Source organism: Channa argus, chromosome 12 (genome assembly GCF_033026475.1).
Source record: "Channa argus isolate prfri chromosome 12, Channa argus male v1.0, whole genome shotgun sequence".
NCBI lineage: Eukaryota > Metazoa > Chordata > Actinopteri > Anabantiformes > Channidae > Channa > Channa argus.
This window is the reverse complement of record NC_090208.1, coordinates 513,380-537,422: the sequence shown is the minus strand read 5'-3', so window position 1 is coordinate 537,422 and position 24,043 is coordinate 513,380. Positions and strand designations below refer to the sequence as shown.

The following is a 24,043-nucleotide window of genomic DNA, read 5'->3' as shown; positions in this document are numbered from 1 at the left end:
CCACTAATGTTCATGAACATGTTGTGTTTTTTATTTTTATTTAATTTTAATATTCTAATATTTGTATTTGCATATGTAAAAACTTAAATAACCTGTTTGACAGGTGCTGTATAAATAAAGTTGTTTTGACTTTTTTTAGCTTTTATTTATATGTTTGTCTTTATAGTGTGATTTTATGGCCACAGACCTTTGACCTTGTGTTAAAGTCACGTGGACTTAAAAAAATGTGCCCCTCATATTGTGGTACTGACACATCTCCGCCTTTATTTTGAAGGTTGTAACCGGAACTTGATAATAGTTTTTATCTCTGGGCGGAGGACACTTCCTGTTAAAATCGAAAGTAAACGTCTCTGTTCTTCAGTTGAAGAAGAAGAACTGACGTCCTGAAGCTGTTTCGGATTTATTAGTAGGAAGAAGGTCGACGGAGACTTTGTGGTTGGAGTTTAACCAGGAAGATGAAGACGCTTGTGGTGTTCGTGATCCTGCTGCACCGTAAGATAACGGATCCAACATCTGCATTTAATCAAGACTCACATGTAGATTCAGACTCGTTTATGTGCTTCATAAACTGCTGATAACATGTCAGATCTCTACAAACTCTGAAAACATCGACGTTCAACAGAGATCAGTTAGATCTTCTTCCGGTTTTACGGTTGTCCCCCATTAGGCCGCGCTGGATTCCGCTTGTTACAGATCAAGGAGAATGACGTGTGTGTGTGTGTGTGTGTGTGTGTGTGTGTGTGAGTGAGTGAATCTGTTGATTCTAAATTTAACTGAAACCACAACCACCGAGCACATCCAGCACTGTGCGATGGGGTTTTTACGTCCACGTTCTGCTTCAGGATTTCTTTAATACTTGAAAGGCAGACGATATACACAGCACTGTAGTACTGATACTGTCCTCTTGTGGACAGTATCACATTCAACAAACCTGAATTTGCTGAAAATTAAGAAACAATCTGAAAACAGAAATTAAATACACAGGTAAACAATTCACAACACTCACTGTGTGTAAAGGTTAATGTGGACTTCAGTCATAAAATGGATCTGATTAACTAGGTGGCTGTGGCCTAAAAACAAAACAAAGCATTTATAATGACTGGAAAACACTGATTATAGTATTGAAAAACATAGTCCACTCCCAAATTAAAGCATCGCTACACAGTAATTTTCGTTTTCATTCATATCAGATTATTTTTTTTATGTAAAGGCCTTTGTCTTCAAATCAGAACTGGTCTTTTCTTTTTTTGTTGAGGTAATCTTTGTGATTTTGGTGAAGTTGGATGATGTAAATAGTGCCACACACAGCTACAAGATCTTCTAAAGCATCCGACTGAACACAGGATGAATCATTCTAAAGTGGGAGATATTTGTTGCTTTTACAATGTACCAGGTGTGGATTTTTTTTTTTTTTTTTTGCATTTTAAAAGCTTGTACATTTTTAAAATGTTATTTTCTAAATGTAAATTGTGTCTACAGCAATTTGAAAAATTTCTTAAGAGCACAGTACACTTTTCCCAGAGAAAGAATAAAAGTGAATGACCAACAGCTGAATTGGAAGGGAAAACGTGGTGAACACGAGACATTGAGAGGAATCTCAATTAGAGATGCTGAGTATAAAATAAGTTCATATGCGGATTATATTACTTTACTATTATATACTATACTCTTTCAGACCCAGATTCTAGTCTTCTTACTTACTAGTTCTACTCCCTTCTGAAACTATTTGGATTTTACTACAAATTAAATTTACATAAAACTCAAACACTGCTGTATAACTACTTACCTAATAACCACATATTAACATATGGAAAAGGTTTCATTGTGGTTGGAAAACAAACTATATAAAATATCTGAGTAATTATTCCAAAAGATTTGTCTAAAATGTAAAAATGGTCTTCTCGTCCACTAAGTATGTATAATCAAATAGAAATGATAAAGATGAATATAGTGAATATACTGTTAAAACACTTTAGTGAATGGAAACAAACAATCTCAAGGTTCATATGAAAAGGTCAAAAGGCCAAAATACATTTACAGTTATCAAAAGAGAAGGGAGGTGGAGCACTGCCATAACTGGAGGATTACTTTAAAGCAGCACAATTGAGATACTTTGAAAAAAATTATACTTTGGATCAACCTTAAAAAATTACTTCAATTTGTTACAGCTAATTTTATTGCTTTTTATTAAAATGATTACTTTGATTAAATGCTAATCAATAATTTGACTTTTTCCCAAAGCAAAAACCTGCATCCACAGAACTCAAAAAGATATTGTTTCACTTCGTAAGAACCCAATATTTCACTTTAGAAAAACCTAAAATTTACCAGTTACACTCAAGTGTAACTTTTACGTTGGAAGAAACTGATGAAACTTCTCTTAATTTTGTTTAAGCTAATTTTTAAATAAATTCTCAAGTTAAAAGTTTGACTCATAATACATTTAAAATGATTATATTACCTAAAACAATATCTTGTCCTTACTCAAATCCAGAATATACTTACACCTGAGCCATCAGATTCATTTTTGTAGATCAAAACAGTTAAATATTCTAATTTGTGAAAACTTACATTTTAACATTGAAGATTTTCTATTACAGTGAAGCTGTTTTTTTTCCTTGAGATAAAACTCTAAAACTTATTACAGATAAAATTAATTTACTGCAAAACAAAAATCTCACTGAAAAGACTTTCTCCTCCAAAGACTTGCACATTTATTAGTCTGTATGTTTTTAAATACACAACACCTTTTCTGTGTTCAACAAAAATTCAATAGGAAAAATAATAAATATACTAACATAAACAAAACAGTGTGCTAATGTGAAATTTATACCCAGAAACAAAAGTGTAATATACAACATGAACACAAACATTTGTTTATTAAAAAAATAAGTAATTTACAAAAATTTAATAAAAATGGTCTCCATTGTTAAAAAACGTGAGATGTGTATGAACAACTGTATAAACTGTATAAACAATTGCTAAAAATGTTCAAGTGTGGTAATTGAGAAATGATTAGTGACCCCAATATATGAATGTAATGTTATTTTAAAATATTCCAAAAGCAAAGTTAAGAGCAATTTTGTTTATCTTCTTTCTGTCAGAAATCATTGAAATTCTGACTGGTCAGATGGGTGAGACTCACTCAACAACTTCTACAAGGAAATACGTCTGTGCTTCTGCCAGTGCTGCTCAGTGACAATAAGAAAAAAACAAAACCTATGACCATGTTAATATTAAAAGAAAAAGATATATATATCTATATATGCAGAGATTTAAAAGTGTATCTAAGCTCAGTCGGAGAGCTTGAATTTAGTGTATAGATGAGGCCAAATAACATAGCGCCTGCATGTGAAACTGACAGCAACTCAATGACTTCCACACCTTCAATCACAATCCAGATTTCCTGTGGTGGCTGGAGAAGATCCTCTTCCTCCCTGAGATCAAACACTGCCATGGTTCTGATTCGGCTTAATCCTTTTGTACAACCTAATAAATGTCTGGAAGCACCTCCTGACCACCCAGAGTCTGTCTCAGCTCCTCCCTGACAACTACACAACATTCTTCCTTTTTCAACTTCCACCACTTCGTCCTCTGCTCTGCCTTAGTCCTCGTCTTCTTCCTCACCACCAGCATCATTTTACACACCACCATCCTGTGTTGTCTGGCTACATTCTCCCCTACCACCACTTTACGGTCACTGGTCTCTTTCAGATTACAACATCCACACAAGATGTCGTCCACCTGAGTGTTTCTACCTCTGCTCTTGTACGTCACCCTATGTTCCTGCCTCTTCTGGAAGAAAGTGTTCACTACAGCCATTTCCATCCTCTTTGCAAAGTCAACCACCATCTGTCCTTCTGTGTTCCTGTCCTGAAGACCAAACCTGTCCATCACATTCTCATCACCTATGATCCCTTCACCTACATGTCCATTGAAATCTGCACCAATCACCACTCTCTCACCTCTGGAGATGCTCTGCATCACTTCATCTAACTCACTCCAGAATTTCTCCTTCTCTTCTAACTCACATTCTACCTGTGGTTCATAACCACTCACAACATTGAACATCACCCCTTCAACTTCCAGCTTCAGACTCATCAACCTGTCTGATACTCTGTTCACCTCAAGAACATTCCTCACAAACTCCTCTTTCAGGATAACTCCTACTCCATTTCTCTTCCTATCTGACCCATGGTAGAACAACTTGAACCCTGCTCCTAAGCTTCTAGCCTTGCTACCTTTCCATCTGGTCTCCTGGACACACAGTATGTCCACTTTTCTTCTCTGCATCATGTCAATCAACTCTGTAGCCTTCCCTGTCATAGTCCCAACATTCAAAGTCCCTACTGTCAGTCCTACATTCTTAGCTTTCCTCTTCTCTCTCTGCCTACGAACACACCTTCCTCCTCTTCTTCTTCGTCTTCGACCAACAGTAGTCCAATTTCCACCGGTACCCTGTAGGTCAACAGCACCGGTGGCGGTCGTTGTTAACCCGGGCCCCAACCGATCCGGTATGGAAGTCATTAGCATGTTTAATTTGGCATGTGTTGTGCAAGTTGTTTTAGAGTAATTCAATTAGACATCCCCCTGCAAAGAATGAACACTCAGCGATATTGTGCTACTGGACAACACACCCACTCAATGTCTGGTCTCAATGTCTGGTTCAAAGAATCCAAATATTTAAAATTTAGGAGAAATGCACGAACATTTAAATAGTCGTATACGACAAAGATTTTAGTTCACTTAGTCCACCTGATGCAAGCAGAGAAACATTGCACAGCTATGGAGGCGCCTTTGTAACATCACATAACCGTCATAGAATTACTACTTGTTACTGTGTTTGAAATGAGCATGTTTGACTTCAAGCTGGACGAAGTCAATGTTACTAGCGTTGGATTCTACGTCATGTGGATTGTATTTTGTTTTTCGATAATTTGAAATGGGCTGATTTGTTTGAAAGTTGATGGCGATATGTTCGCCATTGTCCATGCGGACGATTTGTTATCATGTCAAATCTGCAAATTAAGGATCAACAACGATGTTCCCTTGACGATGTCACTGAAGGGAGTGGACCTCCGATGGGGCCAGCTCCCGCCCGCCATCCCGCTTCAGGCTGGAGCCTCATCGGATTCTTACCTGCCTCGGTTATATAGTCAACGGAAAATTGGTGTTGGGTAGGACATACCCCTAAATCCATGGGGTTATTATAGAAAATAAAAGCCCCTCCTGTGCTTCAAATGGAGCTCACTGACCTGAAGTGCAACCCTGACCTCAAAGCCAAGTTCAGGGACGTGAGTGGAAAAGCAGACAAGCTTGGGCAGTTTTTGAGAGAATTGACCTCCAGCTCCCCTGAGCTTTTCAGAATGTTCAAGCGCACCGATCGACTTTTTTGGAGCACATATTTGTGCGAAAAGTTTTTCTCTAACTTGAACATCAATAAGTCCAAGTACAGGTCCAGACTTAATGACGATCATTTTCAAGCCATACTGAGGGTCTCAACTGCTTCCTCCCTCAAGCCAAATGTGGCTCAGCTGTGTGAGAGGAAGCGCTGCCAGGTCTCTGGCAGCAAGAAGTAGGCAAGAGAAGCCAGATTCAGAAGAACCGTTCATGTTCAGAAGAACTCGTTGAAGTTAAAGAACTGTTAGTATTGATGTTTGAGAACATTAGATTTTTTAAACAAAGCTTTTTTTATGGAATACCTGATGCGGCCCAGTCACACCCAGACTCTGCCTCCTGTGCCCCCAGGTAATTTGAGTTTGAGACCCCTGCTCTAGACAGTCAAGACTTTTACAGATACTTACAACTTAGGCATCACTTCAACAATTATATTAAAGTAGGGATCCAATCTGTAAGTCAATCTGTTATTGACTCCTAGAAAAATTTTCTTAGTTAATAAGTTGAACATATACTCCTGTATACAAACATCCCAAAATCATTCCACATCATATATTAAAATAAAATGGTAGAAGGACGCAAACTTGACCATAACAGAGGAAGAATGGTTAAACATATGTGAAATGCAATCTACTACATCCAGCTCCAGACAATGGAGAGAATTCTCATGGAAGAATATTATCAAGTCCAACTCGAAACAAAAAATATTTACAGAATGTTAGATTGGAGTCGATATAGGTGATATAGCTGGAGACAATGTAACAATTTCATGGCTGATCATTTTCATATTTTTTGGTAATGCCCAGCAATTCAAAAATATAGGTCAAAGATAATAAAAGAAATAAAGTCAATATTGGGGCTGGAGATTGATTGTAACTTTATGACAATATATCTAGATAACATACTGACTACACTTAATACACAAATACAAGACAATCCCCTTCTTAAAAACACCTTTTAATACCTTCTTAACTAGGAAATGGTTGGAAAAGTAACCCAAAGAATGAGTAACATTTGTAGAAGACATTTAATGTATGAAAAGAATGACCTTTTCCTACAGAGTAGTTACTGATAAATGTATTAAATATTGGTCAAAATGCTCAATGTACCTAAACATATAGGTGAGATACAGTCATCCCCAAAACTAATGGCACCCTTGCAAATCTGTCAGAAAATGCAACTTTTCTCTCAGAAAATTGTTCCAATTGCAAATGCTTTGATATTCACATGCTTATTGATTTTGTTTGCACTGGAACAAGACAAAAAAACAAAAAAGAAAAGTCAAAATTGATAAAAATTCACACAGAACTCAAAAATGGACTGGACAAAATTATTGACACCTTGTCAAAATTGTAAGAAATAATTTCTTTTCAATCATGGCTTGGCAAGTAACAAGTCAATTCAACTTTATTTATGTAGCACCAATTCAGTCAACATTATAGAGATATGTAGGGAAAACCCAACATTTCCCCCTCGAGCAGCATTAGGCAACAGTGGAGAGGACAAATTCCCTTTAACAGAAGAAACCCCCAGCAGAACCAGGCTCAGGGTGAGCAGCCATCTGCATTGACCGGTTGGGGTGAGTCGAAAGTGAAGAGAGAAAAGAAAAGAGCAACAAAAAGCAATAAGAAAACATCGGGCAGGTTGGTAGGACCAGTAACTACACGCTCAAAGACACACAGCTCCAAAGCCTGGGACACCTGCAGAAAGGGACAGAGAGAGGGGGACAGAGAAGGACAAAGACAACTACGGGAGAAAACACACAGAGTTAATGTCATACAGTGGTGACAATTAAATGTATAGAGAGAAAAATAGGGGAGAGGAGCTTATTGCACTTGGAGTCTAAACAGTCTAAAGCTATAGCATGAACCTCTAAACCTATAACAGGTGTGGGCAATATAGTAATTGCACTTGCAACCAGTTAAAATGGAGAAAAGTTCACTCAGCCTTTGTGTTGTGTGTAACACTGAGCACTGAGAAAAGAAAGAATTGTAAAACATATAAAAAACATGGACAATCTCAAGGCTACAAGTCCATCTCCAGAGATCTTAATGTTTCCAATATCATCAAGAGGTTTACAGCCCATGGGACTGTAGCTAACCTCCCTGGATGTTTTCTATTGGTGGATCAAGAACCCTGATTAATTTCCAAACAAATTCAAGCTGATCTGCAGACACAGGGTACAACAGTGTCAGCTCACACTATTCGTCGCCATCTGAATGAAAAGGGAAGCTATGGTAGGAGACCCAGGAGGACAGTGCTGACACAAAGCTATAAAAAACAAGACTGCAGTTTGCCAAAACTTATGTGACAGAGCCACAATCCATCTGGGAGAACACACTGTGGACAGATGAGACAAAAGTTGAGCTTTTTGGCAAAGGACATCATGGCTCTGTTTCCAGAAAAAGAAATGAGGCCTTCAAAGAAAAGAACACAGTCCCTGCAGTCAAACATGGTGGAGGTTCAAAGATGTGTTGGTGCTTTGCTGCTTCTGGCACTGGACACCTTGACTGTGTGAACGGTATCAGGAAATCTGATCATTACCAAAGAATTGTGGGGCCCAACGTAGTGGCCAATGTCAGAAAGCTGCGTCTCCACCAGAGGTCATGGTTCTTCCAGCAGGACAATGACCTGAACACACTTCAAAAAGCTCTGAGATGGTTCCAAACAAAGCTCTGGAGAGTTCTGAAATGGCCAGCAATGAGTCCAGGATTGGATTGACACTACTTGTTTCCTGATAAGAAAAGAAAGATATATGTAACCCTATATACAATAACTACATTGCACAATATGTGAAACTGTATTAGAGCAGAACTATCAAAATGAGCTGGTCTTTCTTGTTATTTGTTATGTTTCTGTCTGGTTATTTATTATATAAATGTGTACACACAAATAAAAGTGAAAATAAAAAAAGTACAGTACACTAGTAACATTTCCTCCTGATATGTAGTGAAGTTGAAGTTTGAAGCAAGTACAAGTAGAATATTCTTACTTTAGTATAGTACTAAATGAGTAAATGTGTTGTTGCAGTCAGCTTTACTAGTATTTAGATGTGAAGAGCTTTTCAATTTCACTGAATTACAAACTACAATGTTGTTTGTGAAATGCTGAACTTAACTTAAAATGTTGTTTAAAATTATTTCTTTATATTTAATTATATTTTTGAATAGTTATTTGGAGAGTGCTTATCCTTCATTTGGCACTGCCTTTAAAATTAGGAAACACCTACTTTAAGACTATAATGTATGTAACTTTAATTTTATTGACCACGTTTACATGCACTCAAATTTACCAGAAGGGTGTTAAACAGGCAAATGTAGTAGTATAACAAATACCAGTGATGCTGTTTTATATGGGATATGGTCTTTTATCTGAGTATTTGTTAAAAAACATTTTGTAGACACAACACATTGATGTTCCATTTGAAAGAGCTTAGTGATTTTCTTGGTTGTCTTGTTTTTTACTTTGTGTTTAAGCTTATAGTGATGTAGTGTGTGTGTTAAGTGAAATGATGAATCAGAGAATTAAAACTTAACTTCAACAAAATGGCCGTCACTCATGTCAGTGTGAGCAGCTTTCACAGGGTCACAATCACAGGAACATGATGTGTTTGTGTGAGCCAACCTACATGTACACAACAGTAAAAAAACTGTACAACTGACATGTTTCATGTCTGTTTCCTTTCAGTTTCCCAGCAAGACTCAGGTGTGGAGGTGTATGAGGGGGAGGGGTCTGTGCTCCTGCCTTTCAATGTGTCAGTATCTGATTCCAAAGGCTCCACTGTGGTGTGGAACCACTTTGGCCTCAATCCTGATCCAGTTGTTCACTTAGTTAAACCGGAAGGTGAAGATTTAAGTGACCAGAACCCACAGTACCACGGCCGAACATCAATGAGGACTGATGCACTTGAGACTGGAGACCTCACTCTCACTCTGAGAAAACCCACCATCAGGGACAGTGGAATCTACACGTGCACTGTGCGCAGGGAGGGAGACGACCTGAGAGAGACTACACTACAGCTGCTGGTCAAAGGTCAGGACTGTGGATACAGGTCAAATGTCAGAATTTATTAAACTGATGATTTTTTCATTGTCACAGATGTTAATAAGAGGAATTCAGATCAGATGCATATGCTCCATACCTTCATTCATAATATAATATTTAATGTTTTTTATACCTTCTAAAACAAATATTTCTTATCTCACTCTTTAGCTGTTTTACAAAAACTAAATCAAATCAATTAAATGAACTATTGAACAATGGGTTGCAAGAGATTCTCTCTTGAAGTGCAACTGGAACAAAAGAGGTAAAAAACTTATCTACATTAAAAGTTTAATAGAAATGGGAAAGCAGTGTAAGACTTATTTCCCTTTAACTGTTCTGACACAAATACAGGTAAGTATAATAACTCTCCTTATGAGTTATAGTTTAAACAGGAAAGTTGGTTCACTCTCTCATGAGAGAAAGTGATGTCTTAACAAAGAAACTGTAGGAAAAGTGCAGAGGCAATGAAAAACTATTTAAGATGAGAAGCCGACAGTGTCCATACCTTAAAGGTGGTAATACTACTACTACTGAGCATGAATTGTGGAGAATTATGTCGACTAGACTGTGGTGTTGTGATTCCACGGCAAAGAAAGGGCTGAGAACAATGATGAAGACAAAATGTTAGCAATGAAGTGATGGAAGAGAGAAGCTTAAATAGTGCAGCAATTATTGAATATATAGTGGTGACGAGATGATTAAGTAACATCGTACTTCAGCTTGTGTCGTGTTGATGAAGGTGCATTTCCATTCAGGACTTTGTAGGTCATTAGAAGCACTTTAAAGTTTGTTCTGACATGAATATGGAGCCAATAAAAGGAGGCTAAAATGGAGTAATATGGTCCAATTTTCTGGATTTAGTTAAGATTCTAGCTGCAGCATTCTGAGCATATTGAAGACTTCTAGAACAGAACAGAACAGAATGTTCAGAACATTCCAATAATGGATTAATATCTCTGCATCAGCCATGGACAGAAAGATTGAATTTGAGCTGTTTAATGTAGCTGAAGAAAGCAGTCTTGGTGGTGTCTTTAATGTGTTGTTCAAAGGAGACGGTAGGATCAAGTGTAACACCAAAGTTCTTAGCTGTCAAGCTCTGAGAAATCACAGCTATCAAGTGTTATTGTTAATGACGTCTGTGTAGCTAGTAACCAGAATCTTAGTGTCCTCTGAATTCAGGAATACCGAGTTGTTTGACATTCTTTTTTCAAAGCAGAGAGGCAGGACTGTAATTTAGTAATCTGAGATGGATCTGCCTTTATAGGGATTTACAGCTTAGTATCCTCTGCATAACAATGAAATTAAGTCTGTGACTATGTATGATTTGGCTGTAGGGGAAATGTAGAGAAAAGAGTAGAGGGCCAAGAACTGAGCCCTGAACTACTCCATATTTCAGATCAGAAAAATGCTGATGTAGTATTTTAATAAGAAAAACTGTGTGTTCTTTAAGATAAGTAGGGTTTTGGCCAATCTAGGGCCTCATATCGTTTTCTCAAGATGATATAAAACAACACGTCTCCAACACACCCCTCACACTTTCCAAGTAGCCCAAAGGGTTAATGAACCCTACAGAAATTTTAAAACGTGATTAGTCGTTTCAGTGGTTTTCATTTAATTTGTTAATCAAACAGTACACTGCTGTCAAGCTTAATGAGTGGGTGGTGATCTGAGCTAGGCAGCAACCATGACCACAGCAGGTCCCCAAACCAGTAAGATGCTAAAAATGTACCACTTTCATGAAGAACAGGAAACTGAGTTTTTTTTTCATGGATGTGAACAATAAGTGTGTGTGTTTGATCTGTGGTGCAAGCTGGTCAGTGGGTAAAGATGTAACATGGAGCAGCATTTCACCAGGGTCCACAGCAACTCTTCACAGGACCTTCCTGTGGCAGGCTGCCTGAAGACAAAAGAGCTGAAAGTACTGCTTCAGAGACAGCAGTCTCTGTTCACCAAACCTACGAAGACCATTGCAGCAACAGAGGCCTCATTTTAAGTGGTGCACATCTTAATGAAGCACAAAAAGCCCTTCTCCGATGGCAGGATTGACGCAACCCTCCCCAATTTCTTGGGACCGGCACTGCACAGCTGGGGATGGGCTGTTTGGGGTTCAGTGTCTTGCCCAGGGACACTTCAACATGTAGTTGGGAAGAATGGGGCACGAAACTCCGACCCTATGGTCAGTATAACTTCCAGCTTTAGGTGGATGTAAACTAACATGTAGCAGTTAGTGATTAACCAACACGTTGTGGTGAACACATGATGGTGGATGGGGAACTGTGGGCACAGCTGCACGTTTCTGATTGTTTTACAGCTGTTTGGATCAATTTGTGGTGAAAAACGTTTTTATGCTGGTACCCAAAGGACCACTGAGTCCTTTGACTTCACCTGAGCACAAGTTTCTTTTCTTATCTCAGTGTTGTCCTGAAGAATTCATATCCAGTGATTTCTGAACACACATATTTATATTTCCGTGCTATAGTTACCTTTTTAACAACTAAATACACCCACTGTGGTATCATTTCTTTATTGTCACAAAATTGTCCCAGATACAAAATCTGTACCATCGACAGAAAGTTACTGAATGTAAAAAACATTAATGGTGTAAATGGTTGAAACACGTTAAACTCATGTTCCACTCTTTTATTTACATTGTTTGATTCTCCTGGTGGAGGCTGGTAACATTTTCATACATTAACTGTCTCTGTGTTCACTGATTCCACAGATGAAAATGAAAACACAAAATTACAAAAGCTGAGCTTTGGGAAGAGAAGACGTGAGTAAAGATGAGGTGAGACAGAGAGAAGGTGATGGAGATAAGAGAGTAAGAGCAGCTCTCTGTGCTGTAGTTATTACTGTGGAACCTTAATCTCAATCTAATAACACAAACCATCATCCTACTGTCAGAACCTCTTGTATAAACAGATTATTGTATAAAACATATTTTGCTGACATTTATGTTCTGTTTTAAAAACAATATTTTAATTAAATTCTTAAATGATTAAAACAACAAGATTAAATAAAGACAGAATATTTTACTAAATATTTGTTAAAATGCTTCGGGATATGAGACACAGTATCACAAAGGAACTGGTAAGGATTATTCATTAGAACGTTTAATCAGATTCTGATGAATTACTGCATGGCACATCATTTATGCTGCCACCTACTGACACAGTTTTAGGTATATTATCTTGAATCTAATTGAATATTTACAGCTGTGTATAAAAATTACTACCTCTGTTTTAAATTCTGTGTTTTTGTGTAAAAACATAATAGAAATTGTCTGAGTGTAGCAACAGATCCAAGATGTCAAATCTACAGCAGAGCAGGTTTGCCCTGAACTTTAGCCAGTGTAAACAAGAACCTTTCAGATTTCAATGATATTGGACGCTTAAGTCCACATCCAAATATGGATGTGGAAGTAAACCACTGAAATCAGGGTGATGATAAAGATACGTGCATTTACAAAGTTTAGTGTCACAATACATTTAACAATAAATCCATGTCACCTAAAATGTAGGACTGCATCTTTTTGTAAATCAGAAAAAAACAGCATTTCAGACCAATAGCTCGTTACCTTCATGGTAAAATGAAGTTCTAAATTCATTTGGTCATGTCAAAGTGGATTAAATAAGGCATTGGATTTTAACAACTAGCCGTCCATTTATAAATGTTTAAATTCCTTTTTGTCTGTCTCATCTGTCTTTTGATGCATAGCACAGCACAAAGAGAGAATGAAAAAGAAAGAAACCGATGACTAAAAGGAGCTCAAAGTAAACTCTTAGTGTTCATGTGCGGCACTATTGATGATGATGATGATTAGCAAAGCTGTGGCAGCTGTCTAATAAGACAAGACAAAAGCATCTGCACCAATCAAAAGAATCAGATTTTTGTGGGTTTACAGTAGTTGTACAAAGTTAGCAGCCATTGATTTTGAAGGAGGTAAACGGAGGTAATCTTAGGTTAAACATCAGCAGCACCATGCTGTGGTGTGCTGTGTACTTTAGCGGGGCAGCACACTGAAATCACCGCTGGCAGCACGGATCTCACAGGGCTGAAAATGTCAGGTCAAATGTATAGACTGAGATTAGATAAACTGAGATATTCAAACTTAGTGCATGTCCAGATCAGACCTACAGTTTTAGAGACAGACATGTGAACTGTGATCACTTCAGGAGAAGAGAAAGGTGCTTTTAAGTAACTTTTTAATAAATATATTTGTCACTGTGTGGAAAAGTCACTGCAGTACATGTTGAGATGAGAAAGGAGGAGCTGCTCCAGCTGATGTGACACCAAAACCACGCACAATAAAACATAACCGCAGCCCATGATGAATAAAAACTAATCCAAGTAATTCACGTAACATTTAACAATAGTTACACCCAAAATGTTACAGAGCACAGAATTTCCACTACGTGTAGTTTGTCTAACACTGGTGATCTGTAGACCTGTGCTTATAACTATAGGAGTTATGAGTGTCAGTGGTATGGCTTATATCAAATAATAGTTTAGGAATAGATTAAGGGTTTGTAAAAAGATTAAAATAATGAATTGCAGTCTTTCCCCTTGAATATTTCGTAGGCATGGTGGCAAGAGGATCATAGAGGTTTTGTGCGCAAACACAAACTGTTTTTGATGTTTATTTCTCATGCAGCAAATGTAACCACAAGGGGGCACAATCCAGTGTCTTCTTGTGTCAGTCCTAAGTCTGGATAAATGCTTGTGTCAGGAAGGGATTTCGATGTTAAACACATGATAAATAAACATGCGAATTGTGACTTCTGTTGTTCGAAGGAGGAGAGGAGGAAGGTGTGTCTGTAGGCAGAGAGAGAAATCAGAGGAATGAAGCTTAGCCTCAGTAAGACAGAATATATGTGTGTCAATGAGAGGGACCCAGGTGGAACGGTGAGGTTACAGGGAGCAGAGGTGAAGAAGGTGCAGGACTTTAAGTACTTAGGGTCAACGGTTCAGAGCAACGGAGAGTGTGGAAAAGAGGTGAAGAGGCGAGTGCAGGCAGGTTGGAACAGGTGGAGAAAAGTGTCAGGTGTGTTGTGTGATAAAAGAGTATCAGCGAGAATGAAAGGAAAGATGTTCAAGATGGTGGTGAGACCAGCGATGTTGTTCGGCTTAGAGACAGTGGCACTGAAGAAAAGACAGGAGGCAGAGCTGGAGGTAGCAGAGCTTAAGATGTTGAGGTTCTCTTTGGGAGTGACGAGGATGGACAGGATCAGGAATGAGGACATCAGAGGGACAGCTCATGTTAGATGTTTTGGAGATAAAGTCAGAGAGGCCAGATTGAGGTGGTTTGGACATGTTCAGAGGAGAAACTGTGAATATATCGGTAGAAGGATGCTGAGGTTGGAGCTGCCAGGCAGGAGGTCTAGAAGAAGAGCAAAGAGGAGATTTATGGATGTAGTGAGAGAGGACATGAAGTTAGTTGGTGTGAGAGAAGAGGATGCAGAGGACAGAGTTAGATGGAGGCACATGATTCACTGTGGCGACTCCTGAAAGGGAACAGCCCAAAGGAAAAGAAGAAGACTTCTCATACAGCACTTTTGGTTCATCATGGTGGACTGGATAAGTTAGGAATGATGAAATATGATATCTGGATTGGACCCAGTGGTCTCTTGATTTCTCTTTTCTTTACCATGTTGTATTTGTGCGACCTCAGCTATACTCTGTTTGAGTTCCCTGACTGCCTACTAATCATGGTGCTCTGGACTTATGGTTTGTTCTTTCCTGTTCATCTGGCAGTAAAATGTTTAAACTGCTCTTCCTTCCTGATTTTCTACACTCGGGTCCTTCATCCTGTTTTCACCACTTAAACTGACAGATGAAGCTCCAGTGTTACAGTGTGTCTGGTCTGAAAAAGATTTCACTCTGTGTGACAATAGAGACAAAAAACTAAATGGACCAAAGAGAAAAGAACAAGGAGATGAGAGAAGCAGATGAAAGGAAGAAGTGAAAGTGTAAGAATTGATTTTTGGGAAATAAAGGAGAAGAGATTGTGTTGCTGTGTTCATGTGTTTGTTTAGTTACAAATGTCAAATCTAAACCTGTTTCTACCAGGAAAACCAACATCTGGAATTTATACATGATATTTATGACACTTCAGTTTAATTCAGTGTGATTTTAATCTAATTCCATTTAAAGTCATAAATCTGTATGTCCTGAACCAACAGTCACATCATTAAACCAAAAACTGTCAGTGTCAAAGTCAAGAATTCATCAACACCAGAACAATTTGATTTAAATTAATTTGTTTTTCAGGATCAGGTCATATATCAAGTAGACTCAGGTCAGGAAACAGTAGTTTGTTGTCAGTTCATCAAAAATCTGTTTAATGTTGGATCATTTTCAGGTCACATTGTTGTTTGTGTTTGTGTTCACTACAGAACCTCCAGTGTGGCCCAAAGTTCTTGCAGGTGTCCTGGTTACATTGTTTGTCCTGGCTGCTGCTGGCTTCACCTGGTATCGCTGGTCTAAAGACAGAGAAGGTAAGAATCATGTGTGAGTGGTAAAGTAGTGATTCAGATAAACTGCTCCACCTGCTCTAACAGCAGAGTAAAGAAGAGATTCTCCAAGTCAGAAAGCAGGTGCTGGCAGAACATAGTTATTACACCTGCTGTTCATGATGAGATATTCTTCCTTTGAAGGAGACAATGAGAATGTAGAGAGAGAAATACAACAAACATGAACCTTTAACTTTGTCTGGAGAATGTCAGACACAGTGATGCAGCATCCTGTCATCATGAACGTGTGTGTACTTATGTTTGTAAAAGACCCCCACACTTCTGATATTGTATTATTTCATTATTCTTGAAGGCTTAACTCAATTGTCTCCAGATGATAAAGGATTCTGTTCGGACATGGACACATAACTCTGCTGCTTTATAGGTGTAAATTATCAACACTCTTCCTCATGGAGACACTGAAGACGTCCTAATCAGATCCACCTCAGTTTGTACCCAGGAGGTTTTGACAGGGATGATAATATATCTACACCACCTACTCTGATGTAATAAAGTGTGGTTAAAAACCATAAACTGTTATCAAATGAGATTGACTTTAGTTTGGTATGTGTCCAATATCTGTATGAACTAATATCATCTCTCAAGCTTCATACAACCTGAATAATAAGTTCCCAGTCATCTCATAACATTTGATTTTTGAGGAAATAGGAACATTTTTAAATGTCTGATGGAAACACAGATGCTCATTATATTCACGTAGCACATGCTGACTAATCTGAACTTTGTTCCAGTTTAGATTGTGTGATGTTTATTATTAAATTAATATGAACATCCAGTTTTATAGTACGACCTAATGCTTTGTTTACTTTATGATAGACTGGTAATCTCTGACACTATAGGAGTTATCAATGATAACCTTATCTACACTTAAATCTGCAGGATTATCACACACGTGATGTCTAAATACTTATGTCTATATGTGGATGTGCTTCTTTAATATCACTAGATGATTTCAGATTGTGTCATATTCTGGTGATTTCTGTCACTTGATGATCACGTAGTGATTAGAAAGTCAGACTAATGCAGAATCTGTATTTGGACTAAGAAAACGAGTTTCATCTTTAAAGTATCAGGAAGGTCACTTGAAGATCAGTTCAGGCTGGACCTGGACTCACTCGTCGTCTTTGTCTTCACCTAATTCTTTTTCTTTCTGTGTAACTTTGTAACATTTTAACTCTTCTTACCCAGCTGCCAAAGCCAAACTGAACTTTTCCTCAAGTTACAGACTGAAGCAGCTTTTTGAGATTAGACCAAGAGTTTATTTTTAGAAACTGCTCAATACAGTAACAAGGCTACGTTATTGATTAACGTGGTTTGATTGATTAATCTTTTTTTTTTATTCCCAGTGTGAGGCCTTTTATCAATATTAGTATTGATTACCCATATTGCTACATTATGTCAGTTTCGTAGACGTTAATAAACTCTAACCTTCTACAACAGAACATTCTGAGCAGAAACACATCTGTATTTTAAAGACTTGAATAACTGTGTGTATTTGTATTTACTACATATATAACACAACCTTGCAAACTGCACAGTTATACTGTCAGTGTGTAATTGTTGTTTCCTGTGCTTAACTCAGTCATGACTTTGTTAATGTACTAAAACCTGTTTGTAAAGAGTTTGAAGAGCTTTGGAAGTTGTGTTTGTAATGTTTTCCTGGTTTGGTTTAAGGGTTTGTATCAGTGTGTAGAGTTAAGCAGAAATAACCTGTAGTTTCAAAGATACAAACTGTAATAATGTCAAACAGAGTTACATTCTACATTTGTCATTGTAGATCCACACTGTCTACATTTGGATCAGACTGATTCAAAAGTGTCTGTTGCTGCTCTTTGATCATTCTGATTTTCTCTCAGTCCAACAGGTGGAGGTGGATTCAGGGGCGGAGTTTGTCCAGCTGCCCTGCAGAACCACAGTTCTGTCAGTCTGCAGCCTGGATTATCTGGTTCGTCTGTGCCGTAGAGCTCCGTTGTTGCCTGAAGACGTCAGAGTGGAGTGGAAGGACAATAATAACAGGAAGGTCTATGTGTATGAGAACGGCTCTGACAAACCTGAAGAACAGGACAGTTCTTACAGACACCGAGCAGAGATGAAGAGAAACCTGCAGACAACTGGAGACCTCAGTCTGACCCTGAAATACCCCACAGACAGTGACATGGGGACCTACACCTGCACCGTCTACAGCAGTGAGAGAAACATCCTGATGAAGAAAGCTGTGATTCTCCAGGTCAAAGGTCAGTTCAGTCTTTATGCTACATGAACTGCTTCCAGTTTGTAGAGATTTTAACACAGATTTTAATTTCAGCTTCATAGTCTGATGCTATATGCCTCTACAACACAAAGCAGGTTTGGATTCAGTTCCAGAAAAACTGAGCTCAGATTTGATGATTCACCACCATAACAGGTCATTAAAGAACAAAATCCTCAGCTACATCATGAACCAACAACACTGAAAAAGTCAAGTCAAGTCAAATCAAGCTTTATTGTCAGTTCTTCCACATGTACAGTACATACATACATACAGGGAACTGAAATTGCATTTCTCTCGGATCCATGGTGCTTACAGGTAGTTCTAACAGTGCAGCTAAGATCTAGAGATTAGCCAACTCATCACCAGCATCATTAATTACTCCATTCAGAGTGGCACAGTCCCAACATCACTGAAAACCGCAATAATTACACCACGTCTAAAAAAACCCTCCCTGGATCCTGAAGTCATGGCAAACTATCGTCCAATCTCCAATCTTCCATTCCTATCAAAGGTCTTGGAAAAAGCTGTCTTAGCCCAGCTCCAGGATCACCTCAAAAGACACAATCTGTTTGAAACATTTCAATCCGGTTTCCGCCCCTCCCATAGCACAGAGACAGCCCTGGTCAGGGTCACTAACGAACTCCTAATGGCTGCTGACCAGGGCTTCCCATCCCTTCTCATTCTTCTGGACCTCACTGCCGCTTTTGATACAGTTGACCACAAAATTCTCCTCCATCGTCTGCAGCATACTGTTGGTTTTTCTGGAACTGCTTTAGGGTGGTTCAGTTCCTATCTCACAAATAGAGCTGAGTGTGTGGCCCTAGGTGACGCCAAATCTCAGTTACACTTGGTCACCTGTGGGGAGCCACAGGGGTCGGTTCTTGGGCCGACCCTTTTCAACATCTATATGCTCCCACTGGGCCACGTCATTGGCAAGCATGGAGTCTCCTTCCACTGCTATGCTGATGATACTCAACTCTACGTGAGACTGAGCCCGACCCCACCGACACTTCCGTCAACTCTCACCTGTTGCCTGGAGGACATTAAGGCGTGGATGACAGAGAACTTCCTTCAGCTGAACAGCACCAAAACCGAAGCCCTTCTAGTTGGTACCACCCACCAGCTTCATTCCTCCCCCATTAATTGTATCTCTTTTTGTGGTCGCACCATTACCCTCTTCAACTCTGTTAACAACCTGGGGGGTCAAGTTTGACCCTCACCTGTAATTTGAAACACATGTCCAACACCTCTGCAAAATTGCATTTTTTCATCTCAGAAACATAGCCAAACTCCGCCCCTCTCTGTCCCTCTGTGATGCTGAAAGGCTGGTCCACGCTTTTGTCTCCTCCAGGCTGGACTACTGCAATGCACTTCTCATTGGAATCCCCGGCAGGAGCCTTCAAAAGCTCCAATATGTTCAAAACAGCGCCGCCAGGATCCTTATGAGAGTGCGGAAACACCAACACATCACTCCTGTCCTCCGGACACTTCACTGGCTCCCCATCCACCTTCGCATTGATTATAAAGTCTGTCTACTCACCCACCAGTGCATCCATGGAAATGCCCCACAGTATCTAAAGGAACTCCTCACACTGCAATCTACAACTAGACACCTCCGTTCCACCAACACCTATCGCCTCTACCCCCCCAGACCCAAACTCCATACAATGGGGGACCGAGCTTTCTCAGCAGCTGCTCCACGGCTCTGGAACGCTCTACCTGAGAACCTGAGGGCACCACAGACTGTGGACTGTTTCAAAAAACAGTTAAAGACTTTTTTGTTTAGAAAAGCATTTTAAAGTGATCATTTTAAAATGATCATTACTTTTTTACTTTAATCCTGTACTATTCTATGTTTTATATGTTTTTAGGCTTTACATGTTTTATGTTTTATTCCTGGTCTTAAGCCGCTTGTGTAGCACTTTGAGATTTGTTAGCAAATGTAAAGTGCTTTATAAATAAAATAAAATGAATTAGATCAAATAAATATAAAGATATAAAATACACTATACAATTCAACTATACAATAAGGGCATTGGTGAGTATGCTAATAAATTGAACACTTTAGAAGTGAAAACAGATGCTACAAATTTTATTTTACAATTGCAGCATCAAAACTTGGCAGCAAGTGGTGTTATGCTTGCAGCCATTGCCGCTGTCAGAACTGAAGCACTGAATAATGTAGAAATTACACTAATGCAAAATTTAAAAAACATTCAACTGCAGTTCCACAAATGGCCACATGATGGCGTTGTGGATTCAAACATGTAGCATGTGAAGCAGGACATCATAGTGCAGCGGTGTACCAACTTAATTTCTCTGAAAGTTTTAGATTTGAAGATATAGGGCATTGACTGAAGCCTGTAGCGCCCCCTAGTTGCAAACCGCCTCATACACGTATGACCAAAGTTTCATAATGAGTTATGCTCTGAGTTCTATCATTGGCCACTCGGTGGCGCTAGAGAGGTCAAACTAACATGAAACATGTCATCATGGGGCAGCTGTACGTTTCATAACAGTATCACATGGAGTTTTCCAGATATAACTGTGTGAAGATGACTCATAGACGACCATAAAATATAAAATCATACAAATATTCATAACAATGATTGTAGATCAGCTGTCAGCATGAACACGTTGTTAACATGTTACAGTTGGAACCTTGTTTCTATCTGTCAACGTGTAGCAGTAGCAGCATCTGAAAGATTCCACAAACCAAAGAACATGGACTCAGTCCCTGTCACTGATCCCTGTCCTCTGTCTGCTGCTGTCTCAGTGTCCATCAGTGTCCCACTTGTAACACATTAGGTGAAACAGTCCTCACTCAGAGACAAGATTCTGCTCCACAAACTAGATTCATTTCTATAATTTCCCTCTGGAAATATTAATATCCTAGAAACTCAGAACCCAATTCATTATTCATATTTGTGTGCTGTAGTTATTTACTATGAGGTAATTTACTTTATTGTCCCAGATCCTGAATCTTTGTGTCCCAGCCTCTTTTTTCCAACACAGACTCTTTCACTGTTTAATGAGCTTTAATATCACAGTGATTTTTATCTGCACAGAATTCAAACAACAGCTCACGTCTTTATTCAGCTGTTGCTATGGTGACTCATACAATCTGATATCTGCTGATTAAATCAGAGTGAGAAACTCAGAGTTCACTGAACTGAAAACGGTTCAGTTTTCAGTTTCTCTCTCACAGTTAAATTCAGAGTTTGTCAAAGCTTCTTTCGGAAATATCAACTTTAGATCTTCCATCAAATCTGATCCTGTCAACATTTAGTTTGTAACTTTCACTGAGAGGAAACAAACATGTGTTTGACTTCATATCATTTACTGAGTGTTAGTGAAGTCAGATGATGGGACAGTGATTCTCTGTCAGAGACAGGAAATAAAGGTTTAACAACCAAACTGAGGGACTGAAGACAAAGACAACACTGTCTCTGTTACATGGAGACATGGAGACATTTCAGACTGGAACCAATCAAACATGTTTTCACTTCATCCACTCAAAGAAAATGTGTCAGAGCTGCTGCTGCTGTCTGTCCACATGATGTTGAGCTTTGTTGTCCTCTCAGTCCCACAGGTGGTGGAGGTAGATTCAGGGGTGGAGTCTGTCCAGCTGCCCTGTGAAACCACAGTTCACCTGCCTGAAGATGTCACAGTGGAGTGGATGGACAAATACAGCAAGAAGGTCCATGTGTATCAGAACAGCTCTGACAAACCTGAAGAACAGGACCAGTTTTACAGAGGACGAACAGAGTTGAAGAGAAACCTGCATAAAACTGGAGACCCCAGTCTGACCCTGAAACACCCCACAGACAGAGACAGAGGAATCTACACCTGCACCGTCTACAGCAGTGAGAGAAACATCCTGATGAAGAAAGATGTGATTCTCCAGGTCAAAGGTCAGTTCAGTCTTTATGCTACATGAACTGCTTCCAGTTTGTAGAGATTTTAACACAGATTTTAATTTCAGCTTCATAGTCTGATGCTCTATGACTCTACAACACAAAGCAGGTTTGGATTCAGTTCCAGAAAAACTGAGCTCAGATTTGATGATTCACCACCATAACAGGTCATTAAAGAGCAAAATCCTCAGCTACAAAATGGGACAGTGAGATTCTGTACAAGCATAATAGAGAGAAAAGGTGTGGAATTGTTATGGAACTGATAAATACAGTTATTAGCCCTGTTTGTGAAAAAGCCTTCACTTCTCCATGGACGTTACCGTGTATGTGTGTGTGTGTGTGTGTGTGTGTGTGTGTGTGTGTGTGAATGGCTGAATGAGAATCAGTGTAAAACACTTTGAGTACCAGTAAGGTAAAAAAGTACTTTAAAGTTGGGAAGATGTTTGAGATATAACTAACACATCTATGGATATGAGGTGGATTTGTTTGTAGAATTGGAGATTGTTGCATTTTGATTGTTGTTGATTATGTATTATAATGCTGTGTGAATGGATTTATTTCCTGATAACTGAAATAATAATAATAATAATTTTTAAGTAAAAAAAAAAGACCCCATTTAGACTCAGTGATGTCTCCTTAATCAAATGGACACTGGGTGAAGTTTAAGAAGAACTAGAATGGACATATTCTGAAGAAGATGCATGTGATTGCTGAAAGGCAGCTGCTGCAGCTGCTCACAGCCTTCGCTGCCGCAAGACCAGAAGCTCTAAACATTTGAAAAGCAAAAGCGCTTGAAAATAAAAATCAAAACAATTGCAGTTTCACAAACAGCCTCAGCGTGGTGTGCATAGCTGTTTACTTTTACATTTAGTCATTTAGCCAAAGCAACTTACAAGTGAGGTTCGTGGCAGCAAAAATCTAAATCAAGGAGAAAACATCAAAGCAAAGTCCTATCAGAAAAGTATTCACAGTTCACAAGATGCAAGAAAGAAGAGAAAGGAATTTTTTTTTTTTAGTTCTGTTTTCAGCAGTTTTTTTAATATTGAGAGTGACTTTGCTGAGCGTGCAGAGTTTGGTAGCTCGTTCCACTATCGTGGGATCAATGAGCTGAAGAGTTTTGCTTGGTGTCTTCTGAACGGTGCTGGGACCACCAGATCTTGTTCTTTGGCAGACCACAGCGAACGGGAAGGATTGTAGACCTGAACTAGAAAAGGCAATTTCCAAGGAAATTACGAGGGAGAGCTGTGAAATCTCCCGATAGAGGCCAACCCCTCAGAAGCTGCAGCGAGCGGAGGCATTTGCATGTTCAAAGCCGCAAACGCTGAAGAGAGATGAATACGAACAAAAGGAGAAAGAAAGAAGATTACAATAAAAGGAGAAAAAAACAGTCCACGAAAAGTTGAAATCGAAGAAAAAAGTAACCATGGAGGAAGTAAATGAGTAAAAAGTTGCTGTTACAAGTGTAAAGAAAAAAGGAATAAGTAAATATTTAGAAATGAAGGGACCATTGTAATACTGAAAAACTGAAAAACAATTGAAAAGAGCTTTTAATTTGAAAGTGTCTTTCCTGTCTGTGTGTGTGTGTGTGTGTGTGTGTGTGTGTGTGGACTGTCGGGAGACTTTACCACAAACTCATTTTAGCATTTAAATGCTAAAAATCATTTAAGTGCTAAAAAGGGGATAAAGTATGATGCAATGCTTTTATTTTGAAAATGTGTTTCCTGTCTGTGAGGGAGTGTGTAACTCCACTGTGTATGTTGAGGGAGAAAAACTCAGGTAAAGTGTGTGGACACAGCTCTGAGGCTGATCACATGATCTCATGCAGCTGTGTCCGTTACCATGACAATGACTGTTGCCTGCCTGCTAAATCATGAGCCAAATGCAAAGTCAGGGTAGGAAAG

The 24,043-nt window shown here is 38.9% G+C and overlaps 1 protein-coding gene across 3 annotated transcripts in view; it reads left to right on the top strand.

Annotated features, from left to right (window-relative positions):
• The first annotated feature begins 320 nt into the window (after positions 1–320).
• The window catches only part of LOC137137360 (uncharacterized), a 35,976-nt gene continuing 12,253 nt past the window's right edge, over positions 321–24,043 (top strand). The window contains exons 1-5 of one of the 3 annotated variants that reach the window (XM_067523535.1): positions 322–492; positions 9,085–9,429; positions 15,837–15,938; positions 17,831–18,208; positions 21,810–22,139. In XM_067523535.1, the coding sequence (XP_067379636.1) occupies positions 456–492; positions 9,085–9,429; positions 15,837–15,938; positions 17,831–18,208; positions 21,810–22,139 (1,192 nt within the window). In that variant the 5' untranslated portion in view covers positions 322–455. Of the gene's footprint in view, positions 493–9,084; positions 9,430–15,836; positions 15,939–17,830; positions 18,209–21,809; positions 22,140–24,043 lie in introns of all 3 variants that reach the window. The other 2 variants (XM_067523536.1, XM_067523537.1) reach the window with 2 other exon arrangements.